This window comes from Pseudorasbora parva, chromosome 19, assembly GCF_024679245.1.
Source record: "Pseudorasbora parva isolate DD20220531a chromosome 19, ASM2467924v1, whole genome shotgun sequence".
Lineage (NCBI taxonomy): Eukaryota > Metazoa > Chordata > Actinopteri > Cypriniformes > Gobionidae > Pseudorasbora > Pseudorasbora parva.
This window is the reverse complement of record NC_090190.1, coordinates 19273610-19299645: the sequence shown is the minus strand read 5'-3', so window position 1 is coordinate 19299645 and position 26036 is coordinate 19273610. Positions and strand designations below refer to the sequence as shown.

At 38.9% G+C, this 26036-nt stretch overlaps 1 protein-coding gene across 1 annotated transcript; it reads right to left on the bottom strand.

Annotated features, from left to right (window-relative positions):
• Positions 1-14495: 14495 nt before the first annotated feature.
• Positions 14496-19363, bottom strand: LOC137047865 (kelch-like protein 10). Its single transcript, XM_067425767.1, is given in 9 exon segments — positions 14496-14518; positions 14521-14621; positions 15126-15217; positions 15347-15463; positions 15622-15771; positions 15879-16076; positions 18053-18463; positions 18654-19137; positions 19218-19363. Coding segments are annotated over 9 exon segments (1722 nt in total).
• Positions 19364-26036: the final 6673 nt, after the last annotated feature.

Below are 26036 nucleotides of genomic sequence, written 5' to 3'. Positions count from 1 at the left end.
TATTATTACACTTTTGGCCTTCAGTTCTTAAAAACTGCACCGTCTGTTATCTCTTAGATAAAAGCAGACAAGTGTGGGAAAAAGCATTTAGTTATAAACTCCATGTATTTCTCCATTGTTTTGTAGACCATGGATGGTTCTGGGTAGCTTTAGAAGATAATGAGTTGGGACATATTAGGAATCAAATAGTAAATGTTCTTTGAATTATGTGAAAGATCTGGTTAGTTCTTTCTAAAAGATCTACTGTTTAAAAGGTTGCTGTTGATATGGGTAAATTAGTTTTTGTTCAGTACTTGGCTAATATTATGGGCTGCAATATTATACATAATGCTTCAATGTGTATATGCCCATTTTGAGGTGGAGAGTTTACTGAAGAACATAGGTTAACCTGACTGTACATTAAACTTAATCTGAATTGTGTTTGTTGTTTTACTTTTAGACCAGGACTGGAGAACGCCGGATTATACGACTTCTTACTCTGGTTGACAAAAGGCTACACAACATCAGTGATCACATCATCTGTACATTGATTATACTGTAGGGTACAAGTGGGCGAACTGTTTAGAAGAAGAAGAACATGAACATGATAGAGGGAAGAGACAGAAACCAGTCTAGTTGTAATAATGAATCATTATTTTCCAACACTATATCAAATCTGTTTTCTGTATCATAGTTGACTGGATGGGATTATGTGGCACTCATTTGTGTGGCTTCAGCAGCTGTGAATGGATTAATATGATGTTAATGTGTTTTTTAAAACCCATTTTTATTTATCTTGAATCTTATTTGACTTTATTCTACTTTATCAACTGTATACTGTATCCTCCAATAAAGTGTTGAGTGATAAAGTATGGTGAGTATTGTGTATGGTGTTTGGTACAGTAAATACACATTCAACAAGTTTATTTAGGTTATCTAATTAATTACCAAGAATATTTTACTTGAGAAGTAAACATTTTTTATCTGGTTATATTATATTTGGTACAATGCTCCAAAAAGTTGTATATACTTGCATGCTGTGACAAGTATGTCAGTTTTCAGTGAAATAAAGGGAAGGATTACAAACACTTCAAGCTTAACTGAAGATGATCCATGTTGATCATTCTGGTACATCTACTACTGCAATAAAAATTAAAGCATGCACATTTTCGATGCCAGGTACGTGAAGAGGGTGTAGATGAAATTTATGACAATGTCTCATGTTATTTTACTTAATGGCGTATGGTCCTATATTTAATGGTAATAATGAAGTGTAAATAATATAAATAGTTTTTGTTTACTCTGGAAAGTGGATAATGGCAAGTTGTTGCAGGTTAATCCATTATATATATTAGTGTTTATCCATAAAAGAAAATAAAACTTAATAATTATTATTTTACAACATTTCTTTCAAATATTTCTGTATTTCATCAGATGGTCTTACAATATCAAAACCTATACACAAGCATGACGTTAGAATAGAAAAGACAAAATACTCTGATATTTAAATGTGACTCAAAGTTTGTTGTCCGTGATGAGGAGAATAGATCTGTGTATGTTGTACTGCCCTTACACCTCCAGGGACCCAGTAGTGGCCCCTGGAAGAGCAAAAAAAAAGCATATTTCAAATGGCTTTAACTCAAAGTCTGGTTAGCGTATCACAGAGAAAATTGGCAGGACAACTGCATATGCAATGTTTACTAAATAATGTTGGCCACAGTTTTCAGACATATATGGAAAGCTGCCATAAAGGTTTTTTTTAAAAGTGCTCACAGTAAAATATACAATATCAGCTTGGCCCTCATATATGTCATAAAGGTTTGCACAATGAACATATTTTAATATCCAGCTGTCCATTAAATATGTAATTTACTTAACATTTATTGTTTCATTATGAAACCTTTTAAACTACATTACCCATATATCTGTCATTGTATCAATGCAATGGGAAACATGGCGCTGTAGTTCTTAGAAGTGTGCAGAAATGCTTAGGGTTAGGGTTGGGTTCTCAGTAAAGGAGTCATTTCTCACAACATAGCGACACTTTATAGTTAGCTTAACGTATTACTGACGTAATAACACCAAAACAAACTTTGTAACATAAAAACGCCGTTTTATATGGGTTAAAACACATAGTCCAATCACAGCGCGTTCTGCGATAAAGTCACAGCCAATGACAACCCAGCTGAACAGAGGCGTCACACTTACTTGTCCATTTATGGTAAATTATATCACATCTCATCCGGTTCAACTGAAGGGGTAGATTCCTTAAATAATTAATATATAGGCTGCTAAATATTTATTTATTCTAATTAAATAATAAAACTCACATTTTAAAACGAAAGTCTTCTTTGTGTGGTTAAACTGATGCATAACAAATATATTTGAAAGAGAATCCTTTTTCTATGCAATGGTCTACAAGCATAAACTTCTTTAAGCCATCCTTTATAATCTGAACTCTTGGAATTAAAACAAATATAACAAAAGCACAATGAATGCACACAATTTTGTAAGCATATTCCAATATTTAATGTCAAACAGTTTAAATTTTAAATACAAATGTAGTGCCCATATATATATATATATATATATATATATATATATATATATATATATATATATATATATATATATATATATATATATATATATAGGCAAAAAAAGAACATTTTACATTCTAAACTTTAATACTATATATTTGCGATTATTGTTCACTTTTATTGTAACTAAATTAAATGCCAATTAAAATAGTTGATGATTATTGTAAATGTTAACCATTTTCAGTAAGAAAATACTTCTATAAAGTACATTCATGTTACAGTTACATTTACAAGGTAGTGATATAATGATAGGTAGTGAAATAATGATAGAGGTAGTTATGGTAGACATGTACTATAGTGACCATTGTAATAAAAGTTTTAATGAATAATTATTGATTTCAAAAGGTATTAACTCTCACTATCTTCATTTGTTCAAACAAACAACAAATGCAGAAATATACATGGACTATAGCATCATGAAGTCAATGCATGACTAGAACTAGTGGATGGCAATAAATATGTCCTTTACTAAAACTCCTGATGATAAAGGCATAGGCAGACATCAAGAACAGTTTATGAATATTGGTTCTGCATATATCAAAGAGATTATAAGACTCCACAGACTCCACGTGAAGACTTTGAGACACTGTGACAGAGCAAAGGGTGCACTTCACTGGACATGTCCTATGCATGCCCAAACAACAACACCCAAAAACACTTATGAAGTGGACACCACCAGGAGGACGCACGAGACAGGGAAAACCAAGGAAGATATGAGACCGATGTTTCACGAAGACCTCAATGCCGGTGTTCCATGAGAAGATGTGAAAACGTGGCCACAGATCGAATATGTTGGAGGACACATGTTGCCCAATGTGCCCAGGACAGGACATGATGATGATGTTGTCAGTTTATACATAACTATAGGATTTATTTCTGTAAAAAACGATGCATAATTAAATGTTAAATACATTTATGTACAAAGTTCACAGATATGTGTGCATTCCCATTATTAAAAGTATATAATAGCAAGCTATATCATATGAATTTGTTTGAAAATGTAGATAACTCACTTGATTTTGTGATCACATGAATTATTTACATGCAAACGGGACGTTAATAATAAGAAAAAAATAAGTGTTCATATACAAATACAGCTCTGGATATACTATACTATTTAAATAACAATATTTGGATTTTACATTAAAATGCTTTTAAAGCATGGTAATTGTTGTGGTTACTGTTTATTTACAACACATATCAGATTAAAACTACCAATACTGTGGTAAACGCATGGCAAGTGTTTTTTTTTAAATTGTGCTTCTACTACAAATGCCACGTTGGAACTACAGTAGTAATTATTATTAAACATTAACAACTGTTTAAAGGTCTATAGCACGTCACGTGACAGTGTTTTATCACCCTATTAGCAAGGTGTGTTTATTTAGAAAGCAAAGAAATGCAAAGCCTCAGTGGAGATGATGACAGATACAATGCAGTGACTGAACATGATCGATAACGACAAGCAGAAATATTTTATATCAAATATTAGGACATAATATGTATGACTACTCACCAACATGTGGCACACGTGATCTGATGCCAAACATCGCGATGTGTTCTGAGTGAGACTTCTTCAGCGAGGTTTCCCACTGAAAGCAATTGGGTTCCCAGTTCGTCCATCGCGTGACGCCGAGGGGTCTACCTGTGACGTCTTCAGTGTGACGCCGGGGTGCGGGGCGCGGCGCGCGGCGCGCGGCGCGGATAGAGACGGTGATTGCTTTTGGGTCTTTTCTTCACACAATTCCATCGTTTGGCCTCGGAATAGTTGGACTTTTTCAATAAAGTGTGCCTGTTGTCTGTTACAGTCTGTGTTTTATATCATATAATACGCAAATGGGTAGGTTTAGGGCGGGGTGGGGTTTGACTGCTGTTTCAAACGTGTATCATAGCGTAAATAAATGTAAATACAATTGTGCTGGCTGATTAAATTGAGAATCACACTCCAACATGTCATAATGGAAAAATTATAACCCAATATATTCCATCATGACGATAACATTCACATGCCCAACACGTCTGTTTATGACGTCCTAGGTTTCTCATTGAAATCAGTGGATTACCCAGTACGTCGAAAAATGGCGATTTAGGGGTACCCTGTGCGTCAACAGCTGACGTCAGGGTCCCTTGACCGTTCGGCAACATTTGACGAGTAGGGGTGAGACTGTGTTGGCTGGGAAGATGAATCTGTATTTAAACTGGGTCATCAATGCAGTAGAAATGTGAAATTATTTTTGAATTTGGTGTCTTCTAGACTGAGAAAAGACAGGAAATGTATTTTTGTCCCATGGGGATGAAAGACTACAATTCCCAGAATGCGTCGCTGCCCTGTGAGGCCATTCCCAACACCATCAACTTCATTACTGTGACTGAGTTAGAGAAGACACTAAAATTAAAAACTGAACGTGTCTGTTCAATATAATGAGTGAGTCACCGCGCGAGTATCACAGCACTGAGCACTAACTGCACGAGTGATGAGAGCTGAGGTAATTGCGACTACACTCGCGGCATACATTCACAACGCGAGTTCAGTCTGACACGCGTTTCAGTTCATGCCTTTGCAAGCTTAACTTTCATAGAAATGAATTTGAGAAGTTAAAAGACTTACATTGCTCACCATAGCTCCGTTTAAATGATCCTGTCTGCAAGCTGAGCTCTCCCTGCCAGCTGAGTGTGATCTCCCATCCCCCATGCGCAGATTCAAAACATGCGGAAATGGCTCCCTCTGCTGGCTGTAGTCTTTAGCCTCTGGGCAAACATTCCTCCTATGATGCAAAAATCGTCATTTTGCATCATAGGAGGAATTTTTCCAGAAATAAAATGCATAAATCTCTCGTCTCAGGGAGATATAAGGGGGGAAAGCACAATAATTTGAATATTCTCCAGGGTTTCTACTGATACAAAGCCATATGCTAATCGCTGAAGTAACCCTTTAACTCCAAGTCTTCCAGAGTCGTGGTCAAAGCTGATTCCAAAGACCGCCATTCACCAGTTTCTGTGTTTACTAGAAGCAAGCAAACGCAACTTGGCCGTCATTATGTTAAGCCCCGCCCACCGACTTTATAAACAATGTTATTGGCCCGACCAGAGTTTGGCGTTTACAGCTCAGAAGTGTATTGAGAGTTGCTAGACGACAATCGCGGCAGATTAGATTTGCTGCCGCTAGGGTGCGTCTAGATTTCTAGTCTACAAAAACGGACGATCATGGACACAAATGTCATGTTCCAGGCTGTGCAGGGGACGTGAGGACTTTTCATACCCTTCCCACAAATAACAAATGTCAACAGTCATGGTTGATTTTTATTATAATTGGATACCACAACAATTTAATTAAAAATCGTTCGTTTCCTCCGTCCATTGTACTGCGATCAGTTTTTTTTAACATGGAACAATATCAAGCAAGCTTCGGTCAGCATCTATAACTGAAGAAAGGGGCAGTGATTTATCCACCTATGACTGTCTAAACAATTTCGAATTGAATTGAACGTTTCTTAGAGAGACCGCATTGTCTAGATGACGCAAGATGCTAGTACAGTTACAACAGGAAACACCAAGTACCATACAAAACTAAATAGTGTGTCTAATGGCAAAGGTTAATATTATTACAAAATACAACCGTAGGTATGTCATACTAGTTTAGTTGCTTACAGATTGCTCACTTGATCCTTCTAGCTAACATCACCTTCTCCACCATATAAGTTAAAACGATAGTCATTTGACAAGGCTTCTTTTCATTTTTTTTTTAAAAATATATATTTATATTTTTGAGAACTGAGTTATGAAATTTTTGCGTGCTTGTTTTTCAGAGTAGGTGTGACTAACGTTATATAATTGTGACTAACGTTATATATACATGCAATATCATTGACGAAAAAGACAAGTTTAAAATGTAGTTTAAAACATAAAAACTTGAACAAAAAGCACTGGTTTTGTTTTTGTCAGGGAAAAAAGAGGAGTGTTCGAGTGTTTGCGGTTGTCAGATTTGAGTAATTTAAATCCCCCAATCCCCCCTGGCAACCATCTGCACGCGCGGAAGATCTGAAAACACCAATAAACAAGTAAGCAGCATTTTAGCCATGTCTATTTGATGTTCTGCTTAAAGTGTGAATCTTTATTTGAGGTTTGAAAACAAACGCGGAAGAGAAGACAAATAAAGTCGTATTTTTTGTTATTTTTGGACCAAAATTTATTGTGGACGTGGACAGCAAGTGGGCATACACTTACAATGAAAGGACAGAAAGCCCTCGGACTAAATCTAAAATACCTTAAACTGTGTTCCGAGGATGAACGGAGGTCTTACGGTGTGGAACGACATTGGGGTCATTAATGAAAGAAATTTCATTTTTGGGTGAACTAACCCTTTAAATAAGCCACATACCCTCTATGTAGATATCAGAATTTAACAAATTGTTTCAACTCATTCTAGGGCACATTTAAGCAGTCCTTCAATACACACTAATAAAATAACAACAACAGGCAAGACATTTATTAACAAAAATGTTATTAAGACCGGAAATATAATAGGGCCTGGTTTCACTGACAGAGATTAGATCAAGCCATTATTAGGCCTTGAGTCAATTAAGACATTTAAATAGCTTTTATAAACACCTTGGGGGAATATTACGTCTTGAGACAAAATAATAGCACTGACATGTTTTAAGATACGTCAATGCAAGTTGCTTTTCAGTTACAACAGCTCAAACATGCATTTCAGACTATACGAGGAGGCTATAGGCTTTCAGGACTTTAGGCTTAAGATTTGTCTGTGAAACCAGGGGAAAATGTGTCTAACAACTGATGTAATCATTCAGAAATGACAAAAATGCAGTCAAATGTAAAATTAAATCATGCACTTAAATTTTTAATTGTCTTTATTGGTGAAGCTAATATGCTATTGCCATTGCATATTTTATTAAATAAAGCTAATAAATGTATCAAGATCAATAACATGTATTTGAGTTTTCTTGGCAGTATGCCTATTGTTATCTTAAACATATCACTTCAGCAACAATCCTTGTGATACATGCATATCAATTTTTCTGCCTGTTATACAAACCAAAATGTTAGTAAAAACGTAATCGCTCATGTTAGTTCACAGTGCATTAAAGGGATAGTTCACCCAAAAATTTAAATAGTCATTTACTCACCCTCAAGTTGTCCCAAACCTGTATGAATTTCTGCTGAACACAGAAGATATTTTGAAGAATATGGGTAACCAAATAGTCATAAGGCACCATTGACTGTCTTACATAATATGACAACAAGCAACAACAAAAAACTACTTTACACTATGGAAGTCAACGGTGTCCTATAACTGTTTGGATTTCCATTGACTAATAAATGCTATAATTCATGTTAACTGATATAGACAAACAAAACTTTATTGTAAATTGTGATCAACAAAATATAGTGCAGCTAAACAGCAGAAGACCCCCCCCCCCCCAAAAAAAAAAAAAAAAAAAAACATTAATATAGGAGTTCTGTCACAGTCATAAAACAGGAAACGAGACATGTAGATCAACTGAACATGATTTTTATTCAGGTGCACTATGTAGTATTTTTGCTGTAAAATACCCAAAAACCACTAGGCCGTTATATATTTTGTTCAGTTGAGTACCTACAATTATAACAGATTCACAGAGGCAGATGGGCACCGACCGGTCGACATGGGCAGGCTGTGAGCAGCTGTGACTCGGGAGATCGATACAGGCAATCCGGGAAGGGATCCAGCGTTTCACTGAAGGGGGAAACGACAACCGACACGGAGACATAAGGGAAACATCCAACAACGCTCTGACAAAGACAAGAGAAAACAGAGAGACTAAATAGTGTGAAGGTGATGAGTTGCAGCTGGCACAGGCGACCAGCCACAGGTGCGTGATGAGCCAATCCCAGGCTCCGCCCTCACCTACATTCAACACTCACCCAAGAGTGAGACAGGGAATCCATGAACCATCACAACAATATCCCAAATATTTCCAACTATTTGTAAATTGTGAGAAAATTGCTATTTTAACCAAGGACCCGGGACGTTTCAGCATAGCGTTTGAGGGAGTTGCCGGTCAATTGCATCATATCTGCGTTACCCTCGGTTTTATTTGGCAGAAGCGTTTTTTTTTTTTTTTTTTGAAGGAGGGGTAATGCCATATCCCTGTCCTGTCTTGTGTGCACATGTGGGTTTTGTTATGTTGAGCATGTGCTCATGTCTCTGTCTGATCCCTCCCCCTTGTTATCTGATTAGTGTTTGATTTCTCCCAGCTGTTCCCTTTTGATTTCTTTCCTTTATAAGCTCCATGTGTTTGTCAGTCTTTGTCGGATTGTTGTATTGTCTAGGTCTCCTGGTTCTCTGTGATCTCTGTTGGTTTGTTTAAGGTTGTATTTTATTATTTTGACTATGCGTTTTCCCCCTGTTGTTTTGTTTTATTTTATAATAAATGATAATTTCTCTGCACTTGAGTCCTCACACTAGTTTTCATTTGTTCCAGATGTGACTGAAAGATCCAACCACTTGAGGACCTAGCTGGACTTGTTTTTTGTTGATTTTGTTTTCCCTGTCCTACCTATGGAGTTTGAGAAAAGCTTGCGGGTGATGAGACATCTGAAGTACATCCATTAACAGAGGACGGATGTACGACAGTTCGCAGGCCGTAATGTCACATGCCTGTCCTGTCTTGCATGCACATGTGGGTTTAGTAATGTTGAGCATGTGCTCCTGTCATTGTTTGATCCCTCCCCCTTGTTATCTGATTTGTGTTTGATTTCTCCAACCTGTTCCCTCTTGATTTCTTCCCTTTGTAAGCTCCTTGTGTTTTTCAGTCCTTGTTGGATCGTTGTATTGTCTATGTTTTCTGGTTCCCTGTGTCTCTGCTGGTTTGTTTAAGTTTGCATTTTATTATTCTGATTATGCGCCCCCCCCCCCCCCCCCCCCATGGGTTTTTGTTTTGAGTTTGTTTTATTTTGTAGATTCCCCTTTATTAGGATCACTCAACGCTGTGAACCGTCGCTATGGGAACACTCTCAATAGCGCCTTTCACACTGCGATTCCGGCAAATACACGGATAATGCGAGCCGGCATTTGTTCCCGGGCCGCTAGATTTGGTCCATTCACACTGCCAGAGAAATACCGCAATATGTGCGCTTTCACACACAACGCTTAACGAGTTGACACGTGACATCTGGATGTGACGTATAACGGCAAGCGATCTCAGCTTCAGCGCGGATAGTAAGGAGCTCCGTGGTCTCGACTTGTGTCCAGTTTGCACACATTTCTGCTTGTTTAATTTTAGTTTCTTTTGTATACGAACACTCTCTGCATTTAGAACACCAACTAAGGTTTAATGTATATTTTACACTGTCCCTGTTTAAATAAACAAAACAAAAATTGGAAAAAAAAAGATTTTTTTTTTTTAAAAAACAAGCTCTAGGAGTCGCACGATAACTATGTACACGTTGCGGCATTAGTTTCTGCTTTTGTTCACACAGCGCTCGTCCCGGGTCGAATCCCGCAATATTACTAGGTCCCCGACCCGGGTCGAATTCGGTAATCAATCCCGGGACGTGGTTGCTTTCACACAGAAGGCGACCCGGCAATGTTCCAGGAATATTGCAGGTCCGACGTGCAGTGTGAAAGGGGCTATAGTGACGAATGTCTGAAGCCCTTATGCTATCACACCAATTGAATGGCCAGTGATGCTTAGCACTGCCCTGAGAATGTCATGTATGCTTTATATCAGCATGCTAGGGGTCATATCATCAGATTTCATTCCTTCAGGAAGCGTATTCTCTGAGCCCTTTGGAAAGTGAATTTCTCGTGTCCATAGCTACCATTTTCAGAGCAGTTTTACTTCTCTTAAGTGGACATGATGAGCTACAAGAGATGTATTGACTTGTGTGACAGGTTCATTGCAGGAGGAAACACTCATTACAGGTGTGTACTCTGTTTAGGCATTCAGCTTACTTAGACGTGCTTACTGCCTATCTGACTGTTTACACTGCAATAGCCTACGTCTGTAAGTGTGTATGCAACTTGCTGCCTTAACGAAAGCCGAGAGAAGCTCGTCTAACCCCTACCCGAGCACATGGAGAATGAGCAGACTGATAACCCCCTTTCTCTCTCTCTCCCCCGGTCGTGTCTGTGTGTTCGAAACCGCGACAGCAACAATCCTGTTTTGTTCGTTCATGATGAAATGTGCTCATGCTGTAGATAAGGTAGGGCTGGAATAGGACTGTGAGCCCACGCAAAATCAGGCTCAGTCAAAGCTGGACGATCGAATATTTTTTGTTTGTTTGTTTGTTTTTTTGCCAGTCTCACCCCAACCCAGTCCCGTAGGCCTTTACCCTTCTTCCAAGACCTCCACTACGAGTTTTCAAGACTTTGGAAGGAAGGAACCTTTTTTTGGCATGCATTACTAATCAGCGGATTTCGCCACTGTTTCTAAAATGCCGGATCATGTTACGCGAAGATGCCACCCATTGAATGGACTCTCATGGCCATCTTGCGCCGACTTCAACTTCATCGTGGAAGTCATGCCCCCTACAGATACCAAGCATACTGCCCACGCAGTAGGCAGGCCCATGGCTGGGATGTTGTCAGTAGAGAGCCACCTTTGGCTTACTCTCACTGACATCACAGAAAAAGACGAGTCTTCATTGTTAGAAACCATTATTTCTATGATGTAAGTCTATTTGGAGGGTATATGACTACTGTGGTTGAAAGAGTCTGCTGTGTTTTGTTAACTCATCTCACATGGGTCCAGGGAGGTTGAACAGTAATCACCTCTGGCATGTTCAAGCTCATCCTCTTCAGCGCTCCCGTGAGGTACAGCAAGGCGAACTATCGCCTTTGTGAGTTCGTGGCAGAGACTGGAGTCCTAGGACTTACCCACCATTTCGCCCACAACAATGCAGACAATTGACCTGAGCTCGACGGCCAAGGCCTCTCGTTCTCAGGCCCCCAAGCGCAGTTCCTGAATTTTTTGCTTGTCCTCAGAGACCAGGCCTTCATTGGAGAGTTTGGATGAACCATGCAAGCATTTTCACCCCTCTCACTATGGCCTCCTGGCTCCTACATCAACTGTTCCACCGATAAGTGCGCCTCAGGCATTTTTAGGTTGGGCCCCATCGACAAGCACCATCTGAGATCCTCTGTGCGTCCTAGCTTTTGGAGTTCAGGAGAAAGCCCTGGGTCACTTGCAAATTGCCTATTTATGTCGGCGTTCAAAGCCCCCAATGAGGGGGCCAGCCCGATCAGGCAGTCGGACAGTCCCCTGTATTAGAGGTCTCTGCCACTCTTATGCCTCGGAGCTCTATACAGGTAGACCACCTTATGACAGAAATCTCATTATCATCGTCCATATCAAGATTGTTAACAGACACAGGAAGTTCCTTTGCTTTTGAGGGCAAAGCTTACCAATACTGAGTCCTTTCATTCAGACAAGCTTTAGCTCCCCTGACATTTACGAAATGTATGGATGCTGCTTTGGCCCTATTGCAGCTTCAGGGCATCTGGATCTCAAACTACCTGGACGATTGGCTGATATTAGCTCAATCCCAGGAATTGGCAATAGTTCATCGAGACTTAGTTCTCTGTAATTTGAGGAGCCTAGATTCCCGCACGCATTCAGTCACTATAAGACTGTCTGAATCATTTCAAGACAGGTCTTCTTGTCCACGTTGCTTTATGCCACAGACTGATGGGCCTTATGGCAGCAATGTCCACTGTAGTTTAGTTGGGCCTGCTCCACATGAGACCATTCCAATGGTGGGACAAGAGTCAAGGGATCTCACCTCATTGACAACCTTTCCGTGCCCATGGACGAGGCTCCCGCTGCTCCACAGAGGAGTTCAGTTAGGGACCTGCAGCTGTCATGTAACATTGTGTGCATTGTGCATCGTAGTTAGCACATCAATTGTTTGGAGTTGCTAGCAGTGTTCTGGCACTCAAACGATTCTTACTCCTTCTGTAGGGGTGTCTTGACATACATGAATATCATATTTTCATGTATTGGTCAGGCCCATACATGGCCTAGGACCAGTCTTTTTGCCTTTCACCAATTTACTTGATCTCAGCGGTGCTGCTCAAAGTGTGAAGGGACAAGTAAGACACCTGTTGTTGGTGGCCCCTCGCTGGCTCACTCAGATTTGGGTTTCAGACCTGGTCAGTCTGTTAGTTGGTCCTTCATGGGAGGTTCCCCTCATTCCAGACCTGCTGACTCGAGCTCAAGGTAAGTGAAAGTTGTTTACCTCCTCTGTAGACAACGTAGCCTAAACCCAGTTCATTCTTAGCCCGGTGCGAGACATTGAAGATCTATGTTGAGATCGGAACAATTATTTGTGTGTTTGACAGTAAAACAAGGAACTGCCGTCATCAAGCAAAGAATGTCTCATTGGGCTCTCATGGGGAATGTGGAATGGTGTCTTCTCAGGCTGTCTTTGAGGGCTCTTCTTTGGAGGATATTTGTGTTGCGGCAGGCTGGTCATCTCCTAATACCTTTAAGTTCTACGGTCTGGACGCGAAGATGGCTACTGTCTCCCAGGTTATCTGCTTAATGCTTTCTACGTTCTCCCAGCTACTCTCAGATATGTAAAGGTATTATGGTATATCGTTCCCATAGTGACAGTTTGCAGCATTGAGTTAACCTACTATGAAAGGGAGTGTCTTGCTTTCGTATGTAACCTTGGTTCCCTGAGTAGGGAATGAGACGCTGCAACTTCCCGTATCTTTGTGTAGTAGCGTCCTTTGTCTTGAAAATCTGATGATATGACACCTAGCATGCTGATATGAAGCATAGGTGATGTATTCTTGTGGCGGTGCTAAGCATCACTGGCCATTTAATTGGTGGGATGGTATAAGGGATTTGGACATTCGTCACACCAAAGGAGGTCCCATAGCGATGGTTCGCACGGTCTCGTTCCCTACTTAGGGAACCAAGGTTAAATACGTAACCAAGGCGATAGTGATAATGTGAACCACAGAACTGGTTTTACGTCCACTGAAGCTCACATCAGTTGCACAGTAGTTAAAGAGTCCACATGTATGAAAGAAGGCAGCAGTCTGTACCCTCACCAGTCAGCACTTACAATGCAGTACACACTGCAATGTTCCATGCCTGTTATAGATTATGTATAAAAGCATGAATAAATAATTTCCAAAGCTTTCTGCATCACCTAAACTAGTGTAAACTATTCATCTCTTGTTAATGTGTTACATATCATTTGTAGATCTTTTTTTTTTACTTTTTTTTACATAGCGTGTATACAAGTCACTTATAACACTTTCTGCATTCCCTAAAGTGGTCAACTATTCATCACAGATATATATAGTATAACATGCCACTTATTAATAGTTTATGAATGTATTAACTTATCATTTATAAATTACTTATAACTGAATTAAGAAAACATTCATAAAATTTTAGCATACCACTTAATATAAATTTAAGAATATAGTTATGTTTTGTAAGTTATTAGTTCATCATTAACTAATAACTTAAAAGTGACTTATACCTGAATATTATTATAAAGTGTTACCCGTTTTATTGAATATTGCGGTATTTATTATTTCCCATAGACAATATTATTATTATTTTTATGATTTACCCATGCACTCATTTTTTTCTTCATGTTTCTTGTAATCTTAAATCAAAATAACTTCCTCTCCCTCTTGCAGTGTGACATCTCTTCTCTTCTGCAATTATGTGTTTACTGGCGCCCCAGAAGCCTTTTTACTCAGATATATGTCACAATAGGGAAAAAACACAAGTGCATTTCAGACTTGCATTTCTTGCCTACTTTAAAGTGCACAATCTAACACACTGTTTTTTTTTTTGTTGTTGTTTTTTTAATGCATTTTATCATATGTAACAAGTCACTGCTGCTATGATGTTTCTTCAGGAAGGGGAGTGGGATCAATCACTCTCAGACTCGTCTTCTGATATCTGGAGAGAGTCTCGATCGACCACATATTGTGTGACATCAGGTAATCCAGATAATATACAGCAGCTCACAGCACTGCGGGAAATGCTCATGTCACATGCCTCATCCCTGTGTGGAAAAATAAATAGACAAAGCCACATAAAGACCTTTTCACCATCCAATCAGTTCTACAGATACAATGAAGTCCCATCCATACTTTCTCTTTTAACATCCTGTTCGACTCATACTTCGACTCATAGAAATACTTCACATTACAGAGGTAAGATGAGTTGCATGTGGCATTTCATGGTGATTTTAAACACTTACCTCATATGTGTATATAAGGTTATTTATTGTGGCTACGCGATGCAGCTACATTAATATAGATTGTGCATCACATGAACGTGTGAATCGGTTGAAACGTGTGAATCGGAAAGTTGTGCTTTTATTACCGAACAACATTGTTAGTAAATGTTGTTTGGTAATAAAAGCATAATAAAAGTTAGTCATTGTTAGTAAATTGTTACTGTTTTTTCAGTTTTCTTTTTTGCACAATTAAGTCACAATTAATTTGTAGGCATTACTTCGTGTATTGTGAAATGATCAGTGATTTGTATTGTTTGTGAATGTTACCATTCATTTGTCATCTGGTCATAATACTCCACATCAGAGCAGGTGCTGAGTCCATTAAATCCACCAACAACAAACAGCTGATCATCCATAACCTGGAGTTCAGAGAATCAAATAACTGTTACTAGAACTCATGTTATATAAAACATGTTCAGCATGTGACCACTGAGAATCTTTAAAAACTGTTGTTTTAGCAGAATCCTCATTAGATGTCCATATCTCACCTCAATGCCGAAGTTGCTGCGTGGATTGATCATAGATTCGATATCATGCCAGCTGTCGCTGAGAGGGTCGTAGGCCTCTGCACTTTGCAAACGACTGGCACCATCATAGCCACCAACCTTAAAAAATAAATTTATCGGTCAATATATGGCCCAGCAGCTCCAAAAAGTTTTCCACTCATGAATGCACTTTTGAGTAGGCCTTTCTATTTTTTTTGTGTCACATTTAAACACCTTATTTTGTATTGTCATATATTTGTACATGTGATAATGCTCACAGCATAAACTAGATTCCCATAAGTGATCACACCGACACCACTGCGACGGCTGCTCATGGGAGCGATGAGAGTCCACTGGTTGGCTTCTGAGTTAAATCTCTCAGCTGTAAAGAGACACTCCATCCCAGTAAAACCACCACAGATATAAACCTGCAAAATACACACAAATATTAGAATTAACACACTGATAGTGTTTGACATTCTCTTAAACCATAAAATTACTTTTGCACGTGTTTGACTGTGGGTGAAGTTCTTACCCTTCCCTCCAGTGAGGTGGCGCTGGCGTCACTCCTCTGTTCGTTCATGGGCGCCAACATTGTCCACTGGTTGGTGTTTGGATCGTAGCATTCTGTTGTTCTTAGCCGTACCCGTCCATTAAAACCCCCCATGGCATAAATGAGTCCGTCCAGAACAGCGACACTAACATAACATCGCCGTTCGTACATGGGGGCCACCTAATGCACAGACAACACAAAACAAAGCAAGTTGCCTATGTGAACGTTTTGGGACATGTAGCATAGTATTACCAAACTTCACTGGACATTACAAATAATGTCCAGTGAGATTTGGTACACTCAGAGCTCAGATGGCAGCTACAGGCACACGCTGTAAACGGAGCTATGGTGCTAAAACGGAGCTAAGTCTTTTAACTTCTCAAATTAATTTCTATGAAACTTAAGCTTGCAAAGGCATGAACTGAAACGCACCAGACTGAACTCACGTTGTGAATGTATGCCGCGAGTGTGGCCGCGATTACCTCAGCTCTCATCATGAGAGCTCATCAGCTCATTTATCTGACTCCTGCAGTTAGTGCTCAGTGCTGTGATACTCGCGCGATGACTCACTCATTATATTGAACAGACACGTTTCGTTTTTAATTGTAGTGTCTTCTCCAACTCAGTCACAGTAATCAAGTTGGTGGCTTTGGGAATGGCACAGGGCAGCGATGCATTCTGGGAATTGTATTCTTTCATCCCCATGAGACAAAAATACATTTTCTGTCTTTCTCAGTCTAGAAGGCACCAAATTCAAAAATAATTTCACATTTCTACTACATTGATGCCCAGTTTAAATATAGATTCATCTTCCCAGCGCTGAAGTACCCCTTTAAGTTCACAGAGCTCTAAAATTTTTGTAGCACAGTAGTTGATGTGGGATATTGTTACTACTTGTACAGTGGTTGTGTCCCAATTCCATGCATGCAGCAATGTGTACTGTAATTAATTATAGTATCATTAATTTTTGCTCAATAAAGACAAGAAATATGCTGTTCAGTATGTTTTTTCTCTTCAGTTTGGTATGTTTGCACAAAGCTTGTCAGAAATGAGAACTTTATAATTGCAATTTATAAATAATTTCTAATTTGAGTTTAATTTCCATGTTGAGTATGCAACATGGATTCCATTAAATATGCAACACTCAAAAAAATTAACTTAAGATGCTGGTCACTTTATTTAAGCAATTCATCTTGTAATTGATTCATGTTAAACTGACTTAAAACCATTACTCTTTGACATAACTTGATGGTTTTATTTTGAAATAAAATGTTTCAATCAAGTAACCCAATCAAACAGGACTTTCACTTCCCATCATGCTTTGCAAATGGGCTGAATTTGGAGAGTAAATGTTTAAATAAAGTGCTATTTTATGCATTTCTAACGAGATGAGAAAATGAGAGACTTTTTAATGTTTAATGTTTTGTTATGCTGGTATGTACAAGTTTGTGTTATGTTAGTGTTTTTTTGACGTTACCATTGTGGTGAAGTGTAGCATGTGCTTGGGGTAAGGATCTGCTACAAACAATTAAAATTGTTTTAAAAATAAAAAATAACTACTTTGAGCAGGACATGGATGTAACAAAACCATCTAGCCAATACAATCTTGTAATGTAAAAGGTTTTGTAAATGTTGAAAAAAAAGCATTTCACTAAATAAAAATAATCAATTAAACTGGATACTTGCTTTGTTTTTTATATTCATTTCAGAGTAATAAAGCTTAATAGTTTTAAACAAAATTAAGAATGTTAACCTGATTTAACTAAATGGCATTGAATTAACTTTACGTTAATTTTTTTTTACCAAAATAAACTATGTTAATTAAATTCAACATAACCCAATTTCGTGGAACCTGTTCACATAAAAAAAATTAAGTAAATCCAACGTATCATTTTTTAAGTTAAGTGAACTTAATTATTTAAGTACATTATATAAACACTTTGGTGAACTTTGGTGAACTTAACAATTTAAGTGCAGTAAACATCAGCACCAAGTTAAGTTATCTTAAATATACAAGTTTTGGGAAACTCCAGTTGAGGGAACGAGTTTTCTTAAATCAATTGAGTTCATTCAATTAATTAAGGTTTTCAGTGAAAGTCACAACATTTGTTAGTAGTAAAAGTAAACTAGTTGATGCTCTTATAAGCAATGCTCACCTCATGCCAAGTATGCAAGATGGGATCAAACTTCCTCACACTGTTGAAATAACTCTCGCCATCAAAGCCGCCGATAATGTAGACAAACCCATTGAGGACCGCTGTACCACTGTAGGCTCTGGGGCGCTCATCCTCTTGAGTCACATCGACCCAACAATCTGCTCTTGTATCATATGCCTCAATTGCATTGGAGGGGTTGCCTGTGCTCCACCCTCCAATAGCCAATAGGATCTCAGAAGGCAGACGTGGACGTGTCAGTTGGTCTAAACCGGTGGGTCCCTCCATGTGGAGATTAAAAATGGCCTTCATTGCACTGACGAGAATGTCTGAACACGCCTCATTGTCCAACAACAGTGCGTTGTTCCTTACATTACTCATGAAGTACTCTGGAGACATCAACCCCATTCGAACCTGAAGCCCAGTGAGGGAAGAGAACCAGATGTGGCCTTTATTATTTATCTCTGTCTATGGGTAAATACTTTATGCAAATAAAATCCCAGCATATCTTAGGTGGAAATTAAACATTATATTGAGTCACTTCTTGGTTTGATAAACAATAAAGCAAAACTATGGTTAACATGATGAATTGTCTCTGTCTTACCTTTGGCAGAAGCTCAGCAATGTGTTCTCTTCTGTTTTCAGGTGAGTGATCAATCCAGCGGAGGATGGCCTCAAAAACCACCTCCTCCTTTTTGACATTCAGCTCATCCTGACCGATCATCTCCCATAGATGTTCCAGCGAGAGCTCCAGGAACTCCTCAGACACTTGCTGCACCTCCCCAAAGTGCTGTAGAGTGTAGAGCTTTGCATTGTGGTGGAGGTTTGAGCAGGAGTAAAAATGCTTTGTGAACATGCAGATGCCAATGCAGTTCTGCAGGCACAAGATTGACTCCAGGAACTTGCAGCAAGCCTCTACGAGATCTGAAACTAAAAACTGATCAGCCGCTACCAAGAGCTCCAACACGTTCTCCTCAGAGATCTGGACAGCTCCTGCATATGCATATTGAATAATTAGAGACATGGTGTCTGAGGAGATTCCTTGAATATCATGTTTCTCGTTGGTCCATCGGGTGGAGAAGAGTGCCCTGTGGAGCAAAAGGTATTAATTTCTAAAGATGTCAGTTCTAAATTAGACATTGTACAATGGCAAAGGCAATGTCCTTACCTAAAGTAAGGGCTACAGCCACAGAGGATGATCTTGTGAGCTTTAAACTCTTTGCCATTGACGTTGATGATGACGTCTGTGTGTTCGCCCTCTAAACGAACTTCGTCAAACACATTAAAAGATGTGGCAATGAACTTGTGCTCCATGTTTTCTAGCTCAAATTTAACTTCAACTCAAACTGACGAAACACTGATTAAAGTAATCTGATTTTTTAGTGAAATCTCCAAATGCTCAAAAGATTTCTAGAAACTTTGTGACATCATAGTTGAAGTTCAACATTCTATCTGGTTCAAATCCTCACAGCCTTTTAACAGACAGTTATCATAAACCCAGTTAACATTACATTTTAACATTAAATTAAAATCCATTGCCCATAGAATATTATAACTAACAAGTATGAGCCTTTTATGTTTTAACACAATTTAGTTAGTTTATTAATGAAAACTACAGTAAATATGTCTGTATCACAGAACATTCAAATTTACTTTACTGTATCTTAAAAGCTTGATGTAGTATAATTTTCATATGTGTACATTCTGGGCCATAGCTAGGGAATTCTAAGCCCCCTGAAAAAACATTGATGTGGCCCCAACTACCCTCCAGTCATATCATAAAACGTTTCAAGCCTCGATACACACTTGCCTGAAACCTTCCGGGATTTCTCGTTACGGGCGCCGAAGCCTCGGCACAGAACATAACATCACTACAAGCCAGGTCTCTTGTTTATTTTGTATTTGTTCACGTTTGAATGAAATGAACCTGCACATGGGTTCTTAAAACTTCCCTCCAGTGGATCAATGTTACAGAATATAAGTCCTCTTACAATGAACCAAGCAGTTTGTTTGCTTGCCATCAAGGGGATCAATGCATAGGACTATGTGGAGGAATTCTGTGGACCCTGTCACTAAATCAATTTTAATGACGTGGCACTAAAGGACATTTTTAGGATATAGGGCTAAATGAACCGGTAGGTCTCTGTCTTTGACCCAATATATCAACCATAGCCTGCTGTTGAGTGGTTCCTCATTTACCATGTAAGCTGTGGAAGAGTCCCGCCATCCTACAGTATACCTTCCTCACCAGAGTGTCTCCATGCCCCTACTGTCATGTCTGGGTTTGTTCACGTCATGCCTGCCAAGCCACAGCCTATCCACGTCCAGAGTACTCCATCATCTCCTATCCATGTCCAGAGTACAGCAAACGTCTCCTGTCCATGTCCAGAGTCCTGCAACATCTCCAGCCTTTGACCAGAGTCCAGAGGTGACTCCAGCCCCTGATCAACATTCAAGATCCACTCCAGGCCATGACCCCATATCTCCGCCCAAGAAAAGATAATAATAATTGTAACATTAAAGTTTGTAAAAAAAAATCTTGCTTGATCATTACTCAAAGTGGTAATAGTCTGCATTAATAGACACAGATGATGGTAATATTGGCCCACAACTGATTAGCCGCTTAGTCGGAAATAATGGATAGTTGAAATAATGTAGCATTTCAGGCTTTATGTTTAGATTCTGATGGTTGCTAAGGAGTTGTGGTTGCTAGGGTCTTCTGGCTTTGTGTTTGCCTTTATAACTTGCCCTAAGTGATGAATGATACTGGTTTGACATGGCTCATCACTTCTTAAATCTAAGTAAATGCACTCTTGTCTCCAGAAGGCTGAGACCAAATGCGCATGTCTGTAGCTACCTGGCCACAACTGCTTGCTCACACTTGAGTGCTTGAACCCTTAACAACTCTCCTAGGGCCAGGCATTACAATTACTCACTGATTTTCCCTCCCAGCCAGGTGAACATAACATGTTGTCTCAACAGTTGTTCCGTGAAATGCCTCAGGCATCAGAAATGTTCTTGTATCTCAGATCTGTGGCACTATAGCGGCACAAAGGTCATGGTTTTGTTTCACAGGAAATATGCACCGAATGCAATGTAAGTCACTTTTGATGAAAGTATATCAAAGTGAATGGCTGCCTCCTGTTTTTACATCTACACTGCAAATTATGTAATACACTGCTATAAAACCTAGCACACAAAAGTAACTGCTCAGCTTAAATGGGGAAAAAAAGACTCCCCTAAAGTTGAGGTACCTTAAGCTGGATGCATTTTGTGAGGCTTCTTACTCAGATGTAGAGTTGAAAAACAGAAGTGATCTTGAAAGGGAAGAGGATGATCTCCATTGACACCAGTTGCTATGCGCAGGGCAATATGTGACATGGTCATGCGGTTTACCTGGTACACATGAATGAACATGCCCATTATGGCCCTGCTGTTAGAGATATTCTGAGATCATTAAACAGAATGTACAACCACAAGTATCTGCATTTGAGTTCCTCACCTCACCCATACATATTAATGAAAGCTAAAAAATCTCATTCTTGTTACTATATTAAAAACAAACAAACAAACACATTTTGTTTTAAAGTATACATAATATACATGTTAGCATTTGTTTTACTTTTACAATTTTTGTATTTGCTGTGGTACTATTAAGGTGTACATTTTTATAACTTAGTACAAAACTCCAAACTGACCACACTTAACACAGCTAGTCATTATTTCAAAACCTGTGTTGTTGTTGAAATAACTACAGTTGCCCAGGCAACAGATGCCACATTAGAAAATGCACTTATATTACCTAACTTATGTAACATAAAATTCATAATGTTTGTACAAAGTACTAGTATCTGTCTAGTGTGTTATCAAAAGTTGTGAATGAAGTTTGACACAGCCATGAGGTTTGCTGGCAATACAGTGAAGGTTCTCACTCTGCCATACTAGTTGACCTTCATAAGGGTGAGTTACATTACTGTGGCAGTCTCTATCATAGTAATCTGTTTACAGTATCACATGGCATACATACTGTTATTGACTATTTCCTCTTCCTTGTACTCTATCCATCCCTATGTTCACCAATCTCTCTCTCTCTCTCTCTCTCTCTCTCTCTCTCTCTCTCTCTCTCTCTCTCTCTCTCTCTCTCTCTCTCTCTCTCTCTCTCTCTCTCTCTCTCTCTCTCTCTCTCTCACACACACACACACACAGTCACACTCAGTCTCAACACATATGTCTGGCTTTGTGGGGACTCTCCATAGACTTAATGGTTTTATACTGTTCAAACGATATATTCCATCCCATTACACTACCCTACCCCTAAACATACACATCAACAACAGATGTTTGAATGAATTATTAGCTTTTGTATCAATGGGGACCTCAATTTAGTGACATGAGTTCCGATGAGTCTGTGTGCATTCAGGTTGCCCTTATGAAAGGAAAATATATTTACCAATATATTACTTCAAAATATATTATAATATATTGTAAATGCATGGAATAATATATTAATGGTATTATACAATATATTATATATTCCTGTAATTTATTGCAAAATATACAAATGATTGCCGCTTTCATATATTGCAATATATTGGCGAATATGAATATTAAATCCCATATATGTGAATATATTGCCTAATGTATTACATGATATTTTCCAATATACTGCAATATATTTTTGTTTCGTTAGGGTGATGTTCCCACCGGGATAGAAAAACATGTCCACACACACACATGCACACACGCACGCATGCACCCACACACACACTTTGAACATAGTGGTGATAATCTAAGATAAATTTTCTTATACTCTAAAAAGAATTCATTACACTTGGTTAACCGTATCTGAAATCACAAACAAAGTGGAAACTATATCTATAGAATCTGAATTTATAGAAATCTATGATTCAGTGATGAACCATTATGTTCATTTGTATTAAATAGTAGACAAATGTATTAAACTGAACAAAGAGATTGCTGAATTAAAGTATTAAGTATTTTTGTGACCCCAAACTTTTAACAGTAATGTACATTCTCTTGTACAGGCTGCAGTCCATGATAAGTCTTTGCTTGCCCACTGAGTTACATAATATAACGCTAAAATGCTTGACTTTTACAAGTTTGAACAGAATTGAATAGGGTTCCTAACTGCAGTCCTTAAGGAGAAATAACATGTACACTACCAGGGCCGTTTCTAGCCTTTCTGGCACCCTAGGCGAGATTCATATGTTGCACCCCCCCCCCCCCCCTTTTTTTTTTTTAAACTCAACTTATTAAGTAAATATGACTTCCTTATTTCATGGGCATATTGTACATGCATTAATCGAATTAATGTAGCTAGGTTTATTATCTCTGAGATCACAGATGTTGGGGGGTTCGGGGGCATGCTCCCCCGAGAAAAATTTGATTTCTATGAATCTACATATGTGTATTTTAAGATGTTCTGAAGGCCAAAAAATTAGATAACAATAGCTTGAAAACCATGTCACTTCGGCGCCGCTGCGGATTAAGAACACACTGACACAAAGACTAAAGACGGGACGAAGCAGTAGCCGAAGCCTTGCGCCAGTTTCATGTTTTAAGGTTAATCACATATTTTTTTAGGGGGGGCTGATGCATAAGTTCATAAAAAAGGGCCTAGTGACGCCCATGGTTATGACAGTATTAGCCTACTTGATCAATTTACACTAAACAGCTATCTCTGATGTAAAAAAAAAATATTCAAATTAACTGCTATAATGTTCTGCACCTGAAATGAGCATGGCGTGTGGTCCGTCCAGTACTAATATTCAGTGTAATGTTTTGCTCAACGTTATGATAGAGGGACCAGCTTAGTAGAGAACAAGTAACCAATAAGTAGGCTATACCTGTATATTTCGCTTTCTTTTTACGATACTGAGCCCCTGATGGCTTGGACCTTTTCATGATGATGAAACTAAAGCACGCTGTAACGAGTAGAAATATAGTGTGGCCCCTTTAAGAGTTGCGCGCGCTCCCTGCAAACGAAGTCTGCATTTTGTGTATGTGCGCACTGAGTCTTGAGCTCCCATGTGTGGGGATTATTTTCTGTTTTCTGTTGCTAACAGTCAGTTATTACTATGAAGGTAAATTGATGCCATATAGAATTGCAAGCGTAGGGTAAGATTTGTGAAAGTGTACATAAGATTGCAAGCGTAAATTAAATTTGCATGCACAAGATAAGTTTTGCAAAGGTGTAAATTGCCTTTCAAGTGTAAGAAAAAAATATTTGCAGCATTTTACTGTTTTCATAAGTGTAATTCATGTTTTGTGAAACTGCAGCTTCATGTTAACGCAAAATAAATATGATCTGTATTCTTCTGACTTTCCATTTTTCTGCGCTTACCCTTTTGACACGTTATTTGTTTGTTTGTTTATTTATATGTATTTGTGCATTAAAAATAAATTGAAGATAAAGATGTGTTCTGGCGTCTGAGGTTTGAACCAACTTGGTTGAACCAATCAGATAAGAGTAAATCGAGCAGCTCATTTGATTGGCTCCAGAAGAAGGTGGACCCGCCTTCCTCCTCGCGCTTGATAAACTCAGTCAGTGACAGAATCGTGCCAAAACTGTAAGCGCAGCTAAAAGAAAGACGGAACTGTGCAAATCGGTTTATTTCGGGAGCCTTTTTGCCCTACGCACACAACAAGTCATTTAGACAGTCGCAACAGTTTATTTTTTTTACACAAAGGTTGGTTTTACACACTCAATCTATTTCGCAGTTCCTGACTCTGTTTTTTCCGCTTGCAAATCGATGTTCACAGGCGTGCAATGCTTTTGGCCGTATTTTGGCGAAATAAACGTGTCAAAAGGGTAAGCGCAGAAAAATGGAAGTCAGAAGAATACAGATCATATTTATTTTGCGTTAACATGAAGCTGCAGTTTCACAAAACATGAATTACACTTATGAAAACAGTAAAATGCTGCAAATATTTTTTTCTTACACTTGAAAGGCAATTTACACCTTTGCAAAACTTATCTTGTGCATGCAAATTTAATTTACGCTTGCAATCTTATGTACACTTTCACAAATCTTACCCTACGCTTGCAATTCTATATGGCATCAATTTACCTTCATACATTTTGTTTTATTAAGTAATGATGTGGATGGAAAGGGAGTTTGTGATGAGAGTTCAGCGGGGAATAAAGTGCGATCTGTTTGATGTTAATCGCCTCCGTGTTTGCATCCACTCCAGTTACATTAAGTGAGCTATCCACATTTTTCCATAGACAGTAAAAGAAATGGACCGAGCGATCCCATTGACTTCTACGGCGTTAAGTGATGTCAGTATAGGAGCACTTACTTCCTGATGGCGGAGCGAACTGCGCAGGCTCAGACTGAGCTTGACGACGTAGATGTGACGTGAGCCTCCTGTCTGACAGCTGTAGGTCTTCTATAGTTGTGGAAAGTGAAAGCTGAATCACGTTGTTTAAAATTTTCTCCCGTTGCTTTTGGCTCACTATGGGCTTCTCCCCATTCTTCCCCCTTGACTTTATCAGACTTTATGTCTCCACGTCCCCCCGACTGTCTCATAGACAGTAAAAGATTGCTTGCGAGCGTCTCCTCAGGTCTATACGGTAATTTCTCAACTGTGCGACAGAGTCGCGTTGGTTATGACGCAATAGTTAGCCTATTTTTACAAAAACAGCTTCTACGGGGCGATAGTGTAAGATACAAGGTAATGGAGCCTTTTATGCATTGTCGTGTTTCTTTAGAAATAAACAATGGACAAATGGAGTCTTTAAACGCCTCAGATGTAAAGTTATTCACTGTCAAAGTGACTCAAAAATGAATGGGAGTCAATGGGATGCTAACAGCAGGTGATGGCTTGGTTAGCAATGGCAGCCCCTATGGGTGGAACGCTTTCCGAGCGCTAGATTACCCCCTTGCATTTTTCACTCGGACACAAGCGTTACAACGCCACGGATGACGACGTTCCCTGCCGCCCTCTACATGATCTCATTTCA